This window comes from Lissotriton helveticus, chromosome 1_1 (assembly GCF_964261635.1).
Source record: "Lissotriton helveticus chromosome 1_1, aLisHel1.1, whole genome shotgun sequence".
NCBI lineage: Eukaryota > Metazoa > Chordata > Amphibia > Caudata > Salamandridae > Lissotriton > Lissotriton helveticus.
The window spans coordinates 1,005,529,409-1,005,546,422 of NC_136057.1; the positions used below are offsets into that span (position 1 = coordinate 1,005,529,409).

At 45.8% G+C, this 17,014-nt stretch overlaps 1 protein-coding gene across 4 annotated transcripts in view; it reads right to left on the bottom strand.

Annotated features, from left to right (window-relative positions):
• Positions 1-552: 552 nt before the first annotated feature.
• Positions 553-17,014, bottom strand: part of AHCYL2 (adenosylhomocysteinase like 2) — a 438,561-nt gene continuing 422,099 nt past the window's right edge. For all 4 annotated transcript variants that reach the window (XM_078677646.1, XM_078677649.1, XM_078677653.1 and 1 more), the window contains exon 17: positions 553-1,166. In XM_078677646.1, coding sequence (XP_078533772.1) covers positions 1,160-1,166 — 7 coding nt within the window. In that variant the 3' untranslated portion in view covers positions 553-1,159. The remainder of the gene's footprint in view (positions 1,167-17,014) is intronic.

Consider the following 17,014-nt stretch of genomic DNA (forward strand, 5'->3'; position numbering starts at 1 on the left):
GCTATTGGAGGCTATTTTCAGATCTGTTGCTGCAACAAGTAGGAGCTGGTCTTTGGAAGTTGGTCATAAGGGAAAAAGCTCTTCTTGTACAGAAGTATTAGTGAACATCAACTTGACTTGGATGAAGGAGCCAAACGCTTTCAAAGAAGAGACTCCGGCGCATTGAGTTGAGGTCTCGTACCAAAAATTAAAGTTCTGAAAATGAGCCATACGGGCTGTTCCTGAGATTCACCTGCCTACTCCCTGAGCAACACCCATCTTAAGAACCTCCTGCAAAGAATGCTTACCGGATCCGACCCGTAATAGATTCTAAGTTGAGACCCCTCACTCAGTAGCACAGCGATTGATGTTTCAAGAATATCTGTCTCCCTGCTCTAGTTCTCCAAGTCCTCTTCAGACAGGCGAAGAAAAGGTCTACAAACTATTCCTAGCACAAATTCACATTTTTGTTAACTTGTTGCCACTGTTACTTAAATTAAGGTAAGGGATCCTGACCCGAAAGCAGAAATAGATGTGCTGCAGTTATTTGTTTATAAATGTACATGAATCAAATTGAAGATTTAGGATTTCTTTGCAATACTTCAATCGCCAGCCTTCACCAACAAACACGTTTATGCTAATTTCATTGTTTATGTAATGGACAAAATATCTAACACTGGGTTCCTCTCGCGTTTGCAGACTAAAACAATGGGGAAAACAATATTTTGAAGTTTCTTTAAGAAACACTATTTTGGATTTGAAAAATACACGAGTCACATCTTTCGCTGAAGTAAGCGGCATGAATACAAAGAATGATGAAAACAGGAACACCTGCGAGCCGAAGAGGCCCCTCCCCCTCGAATAACGGATGGCTTGAAGCGGACAGATACTTGCAATACATTTGACCAGAGAATAGAGGCTGTCCCGCCCAGAACAGCCACACACACGGGTTGGTTTCCCAGTCATATGGCAGTCAACTCCATGGGCAGAGGCGGCATGTACAGCATTCTAGACAGGTTTTTGTTTTAATAAATAAATAATCTAACACACTGTTTACTAAGCGAGCGAGTCCGGCAGCTGTAGAGGGGGGAAGCGCCTACTGTGTCACCCTGAAATACAGTAGTTGTGAAAGGCGGGCAGTCTTCAACCTTTGACTTTTCCTCCTTACAGATGCAAACTCTCAATACCTAAAAAGAAAGAGACAAGAAACAAGTGTTATGAAGGTAACGGCATAACAGATTTTTTAGCACAGTACTCCTGCAACATATTTCTGCCTCCTGTGAAACCTGCCTCACATTAAAAAACCCCATCTACCCACTGCAGGAAGGAGGTGAGAACAGGACTCCCGAAGAAGAAAAGTGACCACAGCAGTTCACTGCTCCTTTGTAACTGTATTCGTTTTGCTTCATTTTATTAACCCCTTGGCCGTGCCGCCATGCTCGTGACGGAACCACTCCGTCACGAGCCGCGGTGGCGCTGTGCTTGTGACCGAATGGTTCCGTCACGGCCCTGCCCGCTCAATAGAACGCGCCGCGCAGGCGCGAAATCAGCGCCGCACAGGCGTGGCGGCCGGGCCGTGACGGAATGGTTCCGTCACGAGCACGCAAGGGGTTAAAAAGAAGCATTAGAATAAAAAATATACTTCGGTCACAGTTTTCTTCCTATATCAACACCAAGCAAATATGAACTCCAAAGACCCTTACAAAAAGTGAAAGTGAAGGCAATTTTACAGTGGCTCTCCAGTGTAGGCGAGGAGTACCAGCAGACGTCAGCTTGTAACCCACAGTGCAATAAAAGAAATGCAAAACATTAAAGGGTGCTTGGATTCTGAGAAAAAGGGTAGGAGCTACGTGATGAAAAACGGACAACTGCAGCTACGCGCTTTTTGGTGGATACTATACAGCAGATTACTCACCTTTAAATCACCCCAGGTGCCAGATTAGATCTAGAAGCTTTTCCCAGAAAAGGATCCCACACCCAGGTAGGTGGCACCACCAGTCTCAGTGGTAGCCTCATGCAGTCTCCAGAAGTTATGGCGAGGAGCTGTATTCAAGTTTCATCCCTGCACACCAACATTAGTTTATAACTAAGTATTCTGCACCCTTAGAAGCAGAACGTCAGTAACAGAATCAGAAACTTGACAGTGCTCACAATCTACCCAGGAACTTTATGAATACCAACAATCCACAGAACGGGAGGAGAACAGCTCGGTGAGAATCTTGCGGTTAGAATATCTACCAGAAGGAAAATGCTACTTACCAGTATGCTTCTGTTCTTGGCATGTAGAGCTGCAGAGTTACACACTGTGCATAGATGGCCACCTAGTGTTGGGCCCGGATGTTTGCAGTTTGTTTTGTTGTAGAAAAGTCTTTGGAAGTCACGGGATAGGTGACTCCTCCTTTGGATGATACTGCGCATGGGCATCGGCTCCATCCCCAGATTGTTTTTCGCCATTAGGGAAGTGGTGGTGCTGTACAAGAGGTAGTGATGTCCATGTGATTTGTATCTAATTAAGATAATACTGGAACAGATAAAGGTAGCCAGGGAGGCCGGTGGGCGTGTGTAACTCTGCAGCTCTACATGCCAGGAACAGATGCATACTGGTAAGTAGCATTTTCTGTTCGAGGCATATGAGCTGCAGATTACACACTGTGCATAGATTGTATAGCAGTACCCACACATAGCGGCGACTACCAGTGTCTGTTGCAGTTGTTTGAAACAGTGTTTTTAGTACAGCCTGGCCCACAGTGGCTTGTTGTTTAGTTTGCACATCTACACAGTAATGCTTTGTGAATGTGTGCGGTGTAAGCCATGTAGCTGCCTTGCATATATCTTCTAGGGGAATGTTCCCTAAGAATGCCATTGAAGCCCCTATCTTCCTTGTAGAATGGGTTTTTGGAGGAATTGTTAATGTACGTTTGGCTTTGTGGTAGCATATTTGTATGCATTAAACAATCCATCTAGCGATTCCCGATTTTGATATGGGGTTGCTTTTATGTGGCTGTGAAAAAGACACAAAAAGTTGTTTTGTTTTACGAAAAGTTTGTGTCCTTTCGATATAGTACAGTAATACTCTTTTGACACCTAAGGTGTGTAGAGCTCTTTCTGCGACTGTTTGAGGCTGCGAGAAAAATACGGGCAGCTCAACTGATTGATTTAGATGGAATGGCGAAATGACTTTAGGAGGGAATTTAGGATTAGTACGAAGAACCACTTTGTTATGATGAATTTGCAGAAAATGTTCTTGAATTGTAAATGCTTGTAGTTCACTAACTCTTCTGAGAGAAGTAATAGCTACTAGGAAAGCTACTTTCCAGGTTAGGAATTGCAATTCACATTTATGTAATGGTTCAAAGGGGGGTCCCATTAATCTTGTGAGAACAATGTTTAAGTTCCACACTGGTGCAGGTGGCGTTCTGGGAGGAATTATCCTTTTGAGTCCTTCCATGAAAGCTTATATAGCTGGTACTCTAAAAAGAGATAGATGTTGCCTATTTTGTAAGTATGCTGCAATGGCAGCAAGGTGTAGTCTGATAGATGTGTAGGCTAAGTTACACTTTTGAAGGTGTAATAGGTATCCTATGATGTATTGAATAGACACGTCTAAAGGATTTATTTGGTTGTTTTGGCAGTATATGACAAAGCGTTTCCACTTAGCATCATATCATGCTCTAGTGGTGGGACGTCTAGCTTCTTTGATAACGTTCATACATTCTGAAGGAAGGTTAAGGTAACCAAACTATGACCTCAGGAGCCAGATAGCTAGGTTGAGCTGAGCTGGGTCCGGGTGTCTGATCTCTCCATGGTTCTGCGTTAATAGACGTGGAGATAGGGTTATTTTTTGGTGTGGTACTACAGACATCTGCAACAGCGTGGTGTACCACGGTTGTCTGGCCCAAGTTGGAGAGACTAGAATGAGCGTCAGGGAATGTTGTTGTAGTTTGCGTACCACTAACGGAAGTAGTGGGAGAGGAGGAAAAGCGTACGCAAATAGTTCTGACCAGTTCATCCATATCGCATTGCCTTTGGACAATGGGTGTGGGTATCGGACGGCAAAGTTTAGGCATTTTGAGTTTTCGTGGGTGGCGAAGAGGTCTATCTGAGGTTGTCCCCACATTTGAAAGAACGGATGAAGAACTTGCGGATGAAGTTCCCACTCGTGGATCTGCTGTGTTTGTCGACTTAGCAGATCTGTCATAGTGTTTTGTACTCCTGGAACGTGTTGGGCTAAGAGGAAGATTTTTAGTGGTATAGCCCATCTCCATATCTACTGTGCTAACAGAGAGCTGCAGAGAGTGTGTTCCCCCTTGTTTGTTTATGTAGTACATAGCGGTCATATTGTCTGTGCGGACTAAGACAGCTTTGTCTGAGACCTGAGTTTGAAAAGCTTTTAGAGCTAGAAACACAGCTAGCAACTCTAAGTGGTTGATGTGGAGTAACTTTTGTTGTGGTGTCCACCTGCCTTGCATGGTGTGATGCCCACCCGCCAGCTACGGTCCACCAGCCTCGCCCTCGCAGCCGTACCACGCATCCGAAGAGCCACCGCCGGAGGAAGATCCTTCTCTTACCTGGCTGCCAAGACTTGGAACTCCCTCCCCATCCACCTTCGGCTGACCCAGGACCATCTCGCCTTCAGGAAACAACTCAAGACCTGGCTGTTCGAGCAGTAGCATACCCCTCCCCCCAAGCGCCTTGAGACCCTCCCGGGTGAGTAGTGCGCTATACAAATGGCATGATTGATTGATTGATTGAGCACCCCAGCCGGAGAGCGATGCGTCCGCTGTCATGACTATTTGAGGAACTGGCTCTAGAAACGGTCTCCCTTTGGAAAGGTTTTTGGTGTTCCACCATTGCAGAGAACTAGGAGTCCGACCGTCTACCAACACTGGGTCTGTTAGTTGACCTTGAGGCTGGTTCCATTAGCGTGCTAGGCACTCTTGAAGTGGACGCATTTGCAGTCTTGCGTGAGGTACTACAAATATGCAAGACGCCATCATTCCTATGAGCTGCATGAACACTCGAGCTGGTAGCGAGTGTTGCGGCTTGAATTTTGTTAGGAGAGTTTGTAGACTTGTTATCCTGGCTGTAGAGGGATAAGCTAGTGTTAGTTGGGTGTTTATTATAGCACTGAGATACTGTTGTATGTGCGAGGGTTGCAGATGCGATTTGGTGTGATTTACTGTGAATCCCAAATCGTGAAGCAGTTGAATAGTAGCGCGAGTGTGTTGTACACACTGGCTGTATGAGCTGGCTTTTAAGAGCCAGTCGTCTAGATATGGGAAGACATGAATGTCTTGTCTTCTTAAGTGTGCTGCTACTACTGCTAGGCATTTTGTAAACACCCATGGCGCTGTTGTGACTCTGAATGGGAGCACTTTGAACTGGTAGTGCTGCCCGTCTAGCACAAATCTGAGATATTTTCTGTGCACTGTGTGGATGGGAATATGGAAGTAGGAGTCCTTGAGATCTAGGGTGAGAAGGAAGTCGTTTAGTACCAGAAGTGGAAGGACTTGTTGGAGTGTGACCATGTGAAAATGATCCGACTGTATGTAAATGTTTAGAGGTCTGAGGTCTAGGATGGGTGTTAGAGATCCATCCTTCTTTGGTATTAGGAAATATAGGGAGTATACTCCTTTGTTTTTCTGATGTTCTGGAACTATCTATATTGCATTTGTTTGCAGGAAAGATATTACCTCCTGTCTGAGCAGTGTTAAATGTTCTTGTGACATTGGATGCTGCTTGGGTGGTATGTTTGGGGGGGGGTGGATGTTAGTTCTAGACAGTAACCTGATTGAATTGTTTGGAGCACCCACCTGTCTGATGTGATGTTTTCCCAGGCTGTCCGGTATTGTTGAAGTCTTCCCCCGACAGGAGTGGAATGGGACGGGGGAAGGGAGTCAATGGGCAGGGGTAGAGGCAGAGCAGGAGTTGTTATTTTTACCTCTGCCTTTGTTATTGTTACCCCTGTCCCCACCCCTTTGGTAGCCCTTGCTGTAAGTGGAATGTGTAGGGGCTTTGTATGAGGTAGAAGGTGTGTCTGAAGAGTATCCCCTGGTGGCACCTCAATATGATGAGCATCGAAATGAACGTCTGGGAGCCTGCGACTGCAGGGCTCCCATAGATTTGGCGGTATCTGTATCCTTTTTCATTTTTAAGTGATACATCTACGTTAGGTCCGAATAAGTGTTGCTCATCAAATGGTTGATTAACCCCTTCCATGCTCATGACGAGCTCAGCTCGTCATGCAGTATACTGCTTGTGTGCTCATGACGAGCTGAGCTCGTCATGAACAATGGAATTCAAAGAAGTTAAGCACCAGGGGTGAATTGCCTTAGCATTGATAGTGTTAAGAATGGCACTTTGTACTTCAGGCTTGAATCCTGATATGCGTAGCCAGGCATGTCTACGTAACAAAATGCTGGTGTTAACTGCCCTAGAGGCAGTATCTGCTGCATCAAGTGCACACCGAATAGAGGTGTTTGTAATGTTTTTCCCCTCTTGGATGAGCTCATTTGCTCTATCCTTGTATTTATCAGGGAGGTGCCTCATTAATGATTCTAATTCCTCATAATGTGCCCTGTCGTATCTGGCTAATAATGCCTGTGTATTGGCAATACGCCACATGTTTGCTGCTTGAGACGCCGTTCTTTTCCCTGAAGCGTCAAGTAGCTTAGACTCTTTGTCTGGTGTTGGAGCTTCCCCTGATGTTTGTGAGTTTGCTCTCTTGCGTGCATTGGAAGCTACAAGTGAGTCTAGCAGTACTGGACCTTTAATATATGCTAGGTCTGAGGGGGCAGCTTTATATTTTTTGTCTATACGAGGGTTAATGACCAGAGTTCTGACTGGGTCCTTGAAGACTTCATGAGCAATGCTCAACAGGAGATATTCTAAGAGGTGGCAAAATTATCTATCCAAGGCACAAACCACTGGACGAATAAAACTTAAACTACCACCAGGTGCAGCAGCCACTTGCGATTGGTTAGAATGGTGTCCGCTAAGCTAATCTGTCTGGGCATTTAATGACCCCACTAAATGGTCAATAGTCAACAAAATTCCCTGAAATACCACCCGGTGCCAAAGCACCTATTGGCACAGCACAGATGACACCGCAATGCCCTGTTTGTTGGTGTACAAGACAGTTTTGCTGTCACCCAGAATTTGCACAGGGCTGACCTTTATGGAAGGCAGAAAGGTCAGCTAGATGACACACAGAAGATTGATGTGGTACGTATGGCCCAGGAAAAATCAGCTGTCTCTGATCTTAGCTTCATCCAAGTGGTCTCCCAATGCCCAGAGTTGATGCATTTGACTCCACTGTGAGCTCTGGATTGAGTAGGGAAACAGTTTGCTGCAAGTCAGGTTGGAATCCTTTATCCATCAATTAGAATCCTGTGCCACCTTATCTGATAATCAGATTTTGTCTGAGAGGCAACCCCAGTGGTGAAGCCACTGAAAGTTGGGGTCCACTTCAGGGCCCACTTGTGCCAATGGGTATGAGGCACCAGAATGATACACAAGGCTGGGGGATAGAGAGGCTTCAGAACCATCGGGGCTGAAACACAGGAGAGAGCCCAAAACATTCGGATCATACACTGAATGCCCATGGACACTGTAGAGGACAGGAAGGCTTTAAACATCATAGTGTCCAGAATGGCCTCTAAAAAGGGAATCCTTTGCACTAGCCAAAGGTCGGGTTTTAGCTCATTGATGACTAACCACAGTGAAGTTTGGAGTGCGATGGAGGCCCATGACAAACTTGCCTTCAACAGTTAGTCATCTAGGTACAGAAATACAAGCACTCCCGACCTGTTAAGATGGGCCATGACCAGTGCCATCACCTTTGTAAACTTCCAGGGACATAGGTGAAGCCAAAGAGCAGGATGGTGAACTAAAAGAAGTGGAGTGAACGCCGGTGGAACTGCAGGGCAGGTACATAAAAATACATGTCCTGCGAGTCCAAGATCATCATCCAATCCCCAGGATCTATCTTTTGCAAGGCGATTGGATGAAAAGAGAAGGAGCAGTAAGGATGATAAAGAGGTAAGAGCATAATAATAACAGACAATTGGTCAGAGTAACAATATGCCATTTTTGACAGGGAAAAAGAGTACCTCCTTGTTCAAAGGCGTCTCTTGAAGTGGCTGAGGACTGGCCATGTCATTGGCGGCCCCATTTTCTGCTGCCACCACATCCTCCGGGAGCCTCTAAAGAGCTGGAGAGGCTTCTGCAAGGGTTGTGACAGCTCCCTCTGGTTATTGTTTCCCCACAAAGTGATCTCTGAGCGGTCAGTATTGTTGATTGATCTGGCCAGCCGGGGTCAGCAATCCCAAGGATCGAGCTGTAGCATGATTATTTTTAAATAACTACAAAGCTGAATGTGCTCCAAATAGCCTCAAACTATCAAAAGGCATTTCCACTGAGGATGCCTGCACGTCCCTGGAGATAGCCGAGGAGCACATCCAATCATGACAATGAGTCACCGCTGAAGTGTCCACTGCATGGCATACAGTCTGTGGTGCCCAGCCCTGCTCGCAAAAAGAATTTCAAGAATCAGGGAGGATGGGCAAGACCCTGCTTGCCACATTCAGAAGCGTGACCGTATCTGCTCAACCGCCAGCCCACAGATCGCAGTCTCAACCTGGCAGTAAAGAACATCCTCTTTCCAAGTGGATTAATGTGCTTCGATTCTATATCAGGAGAGGCAGCAGCTAATGTCTTTGGGTTTTTCTTTGCTGGCTGAAGACTTCACTACAAGACTTTCAGGTGTTAGGAGTGGTGTCAGGAAGGCTTGGTTAGATAGAGCAAGCCTATGGAGTGTGAGGAGGAGGTGACTTACTGGTGGTTCAGAGAAAGACTTCAACCATTTCTCAACCAGAGTGTCTGCAGTGGCCTCATTGAAAGGTAGCAAACACTAAAATATTAGGGCCAAGTAGCAAAATTCCAGTAAGCAGGTTATACTTCGTTTCCAGACTTGGCAACTACAGTTACAGCACCTCGGACGGCATATGTACTACTACAATAAAGGGGGCGCCTTCCTCGGTTGGGGGTGCAATGGAGAGATCTATTCAGCATCTGTTGAAGTATCAAGACCAGTAGAGTTTAAGGTCTAAATACAGTTCATCATCATCAACAGTACAGTGCGGAGGTAATACATTGCCCGCCTCCTCATCATGTGGCACATTCTCCAATTCCTGAATGGCTTCTGTGTTGTAGCCAAATAAAGCATCAAATAATCGAAGATATTAGCAGAGAGGCACTGACAGAAAATACTCTGACATCACTGGTTTTGCCTTATAGTCTCGTAATGAGACACTGGCTGAGATCTAGCTTCACTGAGCTGTGGATCCACATTTGTGTCTGGGTGGAATCTGGAACTGGCACCTCCGAGATCTTGAGCCAGACAACCCAGAACAAACAATGAAGGTCCTGCAAGCAGAAGTCCAACTTGGGGCCCTGGCCAATCCACAAGGCCAAAGGATGCCCTGGGGGGTCCAGACAGGTCTGGAAAACTGCACCACTGACTCAGAGAAGGCCTCTACTTGCTACGGAACCAAGGATGGCCTTGGAAATTCGGAAAGCATGGCTTCAGCTGTGGATTAGTATCTCGCAACCGGTGCAGAGTGCGGATTTCTTTCTGGTGCGGTGGCAACAGGGGGAGGACTTGCCTGGTCTTCTTGGGTTTGAACTGAGATTTGTCCTAGGACTTCATCTTAGACTTAAGCAAGGACAGAGACCCGAACCGGGACACTGAGGAGGAACACCTTCACTTCTTGTGCTCACCTATGTACAACTTCGCCACCCACTCCCTTCAGATGCATCAGGGAGCATCAGTCACATGATTATGACTCATGCTTGTATATGAGACACCAAAGACAGCTGTCATGCAGGTCTGTGACAGAGAGCATTTTCATGCAGGTGCAGCACAGTTTGAAGCTTGTAGTCTTCAGGACAGTCTTACTGCACACACTGTCCCTGAAAAATGTTTTGAGAGTTAGTGAAGGAAAGACAAAAGGACAGGAATTGAGCTCCAGAACCACATCAAAGGGCATGGAAAAAAATGGCACTGACATCAGCAGGCAAGGATGGCACGTATATCTGCCTTCAGGCAGTCTGTTTCTGATGCAGGATCAGGCTGATGCGGAGTCTGATGGTACCACCTACCAGCACATGGGAGCAATTACTGGAAATAAGTTTTCAGATCCAGGCTGGCACCTGGAATAATTCAAAGGTTGAGTAATCTCTGGTTAAAATGATCAAAGAGAAATCAGGACTTCCCTTGCTACTTACGGAGGTTTGTTTAGAGCTTCCTTAGAAGTGCCTAGAGATCGTTTTGACCACAGCTGCTGCCATGTAAGCCCCTCACTCAGAACAAACTGGCCAAGACACTAATATATAGTAGTTGCATTTGCAGAACACTTCACACCTGTGACGATGCGGCAGAATATATTAGCAGACTTGTAGCACGATACAACGTGAGGGGAACATTTTTGTTATCTTGTCTTAGATCTTAATCATTCAATGGCAAAAGCAGGAGTGAAACATTGCGCATGTACTTTACAACAATCGATTGATAAGAATTCTTCTTCAGGTCTCAACAGAATCCTCTCAGGGGCTCAGCGTGATAGTACAGCAGCCCAGTCACACGCTGGATACATCATTCATGATAAAGCTTCAAATAATCACTGAAAAGACAGATAAGGGGCCTACAGAGATGGACTGTATAGAGCAGTCTTTGAAAAGTGATCTTGAAAGTCCCCTTCTAAGAAAACAGGAACCACTCCTTGTTCTACTAAGGAGAGGCACAATCATAGAATAAATTAAGATACTTTTACAGAGGAGTGACATACTAGTGTGCATTGGTTACAGGTATCCAGTTACGGTGCTGTCACATCTGTGGATAAGTCATCCAGTGAGTACATCTTAGATACCGTTAGCCCTGTTGTTCAGAGGAGCAACTTAAAGCATGCACTGGTTACAGTCAGCCAACGTAAAACATGCTTTGCCGGTAAATCTAGATCGTATTCATCAGTGGCCATCAACTGTTGATGCAATGAAGGTACAAGAGTGAAATAACCGTACAGTTTGCACCCAGAGGCCTCAGTAGTGTGGGTGAATCAAGTAGAGAAGGCTGGCTTGTAGCTTTGAGTTTTAAAACAAGCGAAACAGCTGTAAAGCTTTCTCAAACTTAGGCCAAGGGCACAACACCAAAAACATACAGTGAAAGCGCATCCTCTTAACATTATATGGTTTTATAGTTTAAGACAAATTTGGCCTTTATCTCATTCTCGTCAATTCTTAACTGTAGGTGAATCTAACCTGGTGAAAAAATAACAAAAATGTCACTCATTCAAATATACAAATAAATATGGACCAACATTCAGTGGCCTTGTGTGAAAAGTGCACCCTTTCACTCAGTAACCTACAGAACCTCATTTAACAGTAATGACTTAAAATAACTGTTCCCTGCTCGATCCACTTTTCAGCTAGGATTTCAGTTCTGGGCAGATGGTCACACAGTTTCCTGTAGAATGCACTGGTTAAGAGGGATTTTTGGTGGGCTCAAAGATCCTTGCAGGTCCTACAGATGCAATGCAGGCCAAATTATCACTTCTCCATTACCACACTTGATGGCTGGTATGTGGTTCTTGCAGTGACATGTTTGGTTTTTGCTAAACCTTTATGTATTGAAGTCAAACTATATAGTTCCAAAGGACATTGTTCCAGTAGTCTTTTGGTTCATTCTTCAGCTGTTTTCTAAAACAAAGCTAACCAGCAATGTTCTTAGTGGAAAGAATGGGCTTTTTCCAGGATACTTTTTAATGCAAGCCAAACATGTACAGTCTTTTCTGAATGGTAGAAAAATGAATGTTGTATCCTGCTATTCTCAATGCAATACTTGTCCACCACCAATGGAATGTTCATGGGATGTAGCTATCAGAATGTTGGTGATCTGCCGGAGGAGTCACAGTTGGCTGGGCTGAGCACCATGCTGGTTGCTCCTGGTGGGGTCTCCTATTGAGCTTGTTATTGACTTTATCTCAACATCTCAATAAATCTACATAAGAACTATCTACCTGCGTGGACTCAATTACTACATTATTTTTGGCGACGATCTTCTAAAAGAACCTACTCGTTTCACCTCTACAAGGATTTAAAGAAAGTTTATGGTAAAAGAACTACTGCAACTTATATCAAGGCACCCCAACTGGCGTTTTGACCCAACCAGTAACCTGCCACTGGTCGCCCACAGCAGTCCGCCAGTTGTTCGAGCATCTGGAGAGTCTATTGTGTGACTGTAGCTGTGCCCCTGTGAGGGTATGCCTTTCTAGCAACAAGCCTTGGCTCATCCTGTGCTGTGCCCTGTGAGAGTAAGCTATTCGTTTTGTCAAGCCTCCTAACAACCACATCTGCTGTGGTGAGTTCGTTTACACACTGCCTGGCGAAGTAGTGCGCCTGTCTTGGTTCCTGACAGTTTCTACATGCGCAGCAAGATCTGGAGAATGTCTGCCACTCTACGTTTGGGTTATTTCCTGCCTGCATGACAAGTCCTGTGTCAGCACCAGTGCATCTGTACCTAGACTGGTTTTGCTGCTCCCTTCTTGCCGTGTTTTGCCAAACGGTTTGGTTTATTTACTTCACAGTCATTTATTGTGTGCGCAGTTATACCCCTGTGAGCTGACATTTGTTTCTTAAGAACAGGACTGTGTTACCATAATATCCGGTGAGTGGGGAATTTTTATTTTTCCTACTCTTTTTACTGTGCCTTAGCGCAATGGCAGTTTAACTGGCCTGCCATATTCAAACATTCTCGAGCCTCATACTGCGCGCACGTTCACAGCGTTTGCATTCTCACCTCATGCTTGTTGTTCCTTCGAAGCCTCCTATTCTTCGTGTGTGACGTCTTGATTCTGCTTCACTACAGCTCTCCTGAGTTTTGGTGCATATTTATGCGGAGAGCCATCCTGCCCTGTGACGTTTTGCGTGCCGCCATGTTTGCTTTGGGAGTCTTTACATTACTTCTGTTGTTCCCAGCGCTGTTGTCTGCCTCAACGTCATTTGGAGTATTGCTCATGCGATCACAGCTGTTTCCCTTCCAGTTGTTAACTCAATGCGATGCAGCGGACAGAGAGACAAGTGAAATTTACCCTCAACGGAGCGCTGTCAAATCTTTTCAAGGTACTGTGCACCTCCTTCATGAAAATGAGTCTTTTTGGTTTTTTTCCTCCGTTCTGGAAAATGGGAATCAATTCTCTGGTTCTCCTTCTCTGTTTTTAGCTTTTTGTTTTTATGTATAAGAAAAGGGGATATGTTGTATCCTGCTATTCTCAATGCAATGCTTGTCCACCACCAATGGAATGTTCATGTGATGTAGCTATCAGAATGTTGGTGATCTGCCTGAGGAGTCACAGTTGGCTGGGCTGAGCACCATGCTGGTTGCTCCTGGTGGGGTCTCCTATTGAGCTTGTTATTGACTTTATCTCAACATCTCAATAAATCTACATAAGAACTATCTACCTGCGTGGACTATTACATTTGCGCCACTGAGGCCTGCAGATCCCTCAACGAAGGTTTAGGGTTCTTTGCGATCTCTTGCAGTGTACTGCGATCTGATCTTGGGGCAAGTTTGCTGGGACGTGCACTCCTGTGTAGACTGCCAACAGTCTTCACCATTCTCCTGTAAATAACCTCTTGCTGTGGAATGATGACCATCATATTATTTGGAAATGCCTTTGCAACCTTTCCCAGACCGATGAGCAGCAACAATTCTTGTACCACATTCAGAGGTGGTGGGTGTGCATTTTGTGGATTTCTTTGATCCAAACAGACCGATCTCTGTTCTATACATAGCAGATGGAATGGATGACGTCCCACTCACTCTCATTTGTCACATGTTTAGGCATCAGATAATATGCTTTTAGTCATGTGAGTGCTGGCAGTCAATCTGGCTATAAATTGTGGATGTGGAGTTTAAGTTTTGGTCATGATGAGGATGAGAAGGCCAGAAGAGAAAGAATACTTCAGCACCAGATTGACAGCTCAGAGTTCAAATATGCTGATTGGAAGTCTTTTCATTTGCCTACAAAATGGTTCTCACTCTGAATCACGACATGTACTCGTCATCTGTCAGGTAACAACTATAATCATTGCTAGTTGAGTCTGCAGAACGAACGGCATACACTTTAAGAGACTGCAGTGCCTGATCACATGTAGGTGACCATTTACATTTTCACAATTGCTAGAGGCCAGGGTTAAGGTAACTGTTCAATGCCCCTGGTATCAAGTGGGCCGTCCATCTGCAATCTAGTATCAGTGCAATGGATGACATGAGCGCCACCAGAAACTTGTATTTCCTACCAGCGGCAGGAATTAAAGTTGTATTGTATACTGACACAACAGACTTGGAATGAGCATAGTCTCCAGGTTCTGCTCCACCTGCTGGACTTACACACTGCAAAAAGAACCAGTTTTCCAGCTTGGGACTTTTTCTCAGATGGGCAGAGTCCAGAATCAGGAAGTGTGCACAGAGGCTGGCCCAAAGTCTTTCTAAACATAACCTGTTGAACTGGAAATCTTTGTACCTAACCTTGAAGTAAACGTATTTTTCTGCTTTTTACATGAACACGCACATGAAAATAGGCATTAAAGTCCAATGAACAGAGGAGGTTTTCTTGCTTAAGAATAGGGATAACATTACATCACCTATATTTCCAGCTGGGTATTTGTTAAATTGGTGAAAATGCAGACTGTTCCCAAAATGCATTTTACAGTAGAAAGTAAGAGAAATACAAGACTCATTAGCAACATATTTTGCTGCTTCCCCTTTCGGGAGACTCTTTAAGTCATCTCACTACATATAGATGTTTGGAGTCAGATTTAACTGGTGGCATCAGAGATTTCTGTGAAAAATCCAAGCTCTGTCCATTTTGCAGATATGGAGTATTTACTTGTCTGCTGTTCTGCTTTTTGAGTTACAAATGTAATCAACGTGGCTCTCTCCGACCAGGGTATCTTATCTTATCTTATCTTTGGGGGAGCTTGTATAGCGCACTGACACCGAGGGGTTTCCTGGCGCTGGCTGAGTGCAGGTGAGATGGAGAGACGAGGGTCTAGCCAGTCTGTGTGAAGAGGTGGGTTTTCAAAAGTTTTCTAAAAGCCAAAAGAGAATTAGCAGATTTAAGAGATAGAGGTAACTGGTTCCAGAGGGTGGGGGCTAGCGAGGCAAATCTCCGACCGCCAGTTTTTTTAAAATTTGGTAGCAGGGACAGCTAGCAAGAGGCGATGGGAGGAACGAAGATTACGTGCTGGACAGTAGGGGATGACCAATGATTTGAGAAAGGCAGGGGAGGTCCCGAACACAGCTTTGAAGGTCAGGCAGCCGATCTTAAATGCGGTCCTCTGCTCTACCGGTAACCAGTGAAGTCTGTGAAGCAGAGGTCTCGCAGATTGCCACTTCGGGGTTTTATAGGCCAGCCTTGCCGCTTGGTTCAGTACAATCTGGAGCCTTCTAAGGAGGAATTTAGGTAGGCCGTAGTACAGGGAGTTTGAAAAATCCAAGCGGGAGAGCACCAGGGCGATCAGGACTTGTATTAGGGCCTCTTGTGTCAGGAGATGGGAGACTTTCCTGATCTTTCTGAGCTGGAACATACATGAGGACACAACCGCACCGATCTGGGGCTTAAGAGAAAGGTCCGAGTCAATTATGACCCCGAGGCTCTTTGCTGACTTAGCCGGGGCGGGCGGGGAACCAAGCTCAGTTGGCCAGAACTGTGGGCTCCAGTGAGTAAGACTGTTTCCTGGGAGGATTAACTCAGTCTTCCCCGGGTTCAATTTGAGCTGATGTGAGTTCATCCAATGTTGGATGTGTAGCATCACTGCTCGACAGTCGAGGGCTGCATTGGGGGTGATAAGCGGAAAAATGATTTGCAGATCGTCTGCATAGTTGAATACGGTGATATTCCACCTCTTCAAGGAAAAGATAAGCGGCTGAAGATAGAGATTAAAAAGCAGAGGGGACAGGGAAGAACCCTGAGGCACTCCGCAGATAGATGGGACCTGTGCGGCTGTGAAGGGACCAAGCCGGACCGCCTACATTCTACCCGACAAGAAAGATTTGAGCCAGGCAGAGGCCAGGCCTCGGATGCCGGCTTGCTCGGCACAGTGGATAAGGATGTTGTGGTCCACCGTGTCGAACGCAGCCGACAGATCCAACAGGACAAGCGCCTGTGATGTCCCTTTATCGGCGTTGGCCCTGAGAGTATCCATAACTGCCAGGATCACAGCCTCGGTGGAATGGGCTGGTCTGAACCCAGCCTGGTTGGGTTCGAGGAAGTTAGAGCGCTCGATGAATTCAGATAAGCAGCTCGTAACATGTGCCTCCAGGAGTTTGGATAGGTAGGGCAAGAAAGATAGGCCGATAGTTGGCAAGGTCGTCCGGGTCAGCTCCAGGCTTCTGTAGTAGGGGCACAAGGACAGCCTCCTTGAAGGAATTAGGTACTGCTCCCGTCTCCAATGATTCATAAAGGGGGGTGGTGATGGACAGAGTATCTGAATTAAGCAGAACACTCCTACCCATGTCAAAAGATCAGGGCTTGATCCATCACCGTTTTTTAGCTCACTGCACCATCCCAGCTCAGAACCTGGCTACATGCAAATTAGTCTGACCCTGGCCCAGTGAACATGGGAACAGGGCAGACCAAACTACCAAGCCAATTCTTTACTGGAAAGGAAACAAGCTTCCGGGGACCGGTTTCTGGCATTACAGCCGTCTTCGGCCCGGCTTGCTTGAATCCTGATGGTGCAGTGAGCAAGGGACTCACATCTGAGTATACCCTACCACACTTATGGTGGCCAAAACGATTCATAAAGGGGGGTGGTGATGGACAGAGTATCTGAATTAAGCAGAACACTCCTACCCATGTCAAAAGATCAGGGCTTGATCCATCACCGTTTTTTAGCTCACTGCACCATCCCAGCTCAGAACCTGGCTACATGCAAATTAGTCTGACCCTGGCCCAGTGCATCATGGGAACAGGGC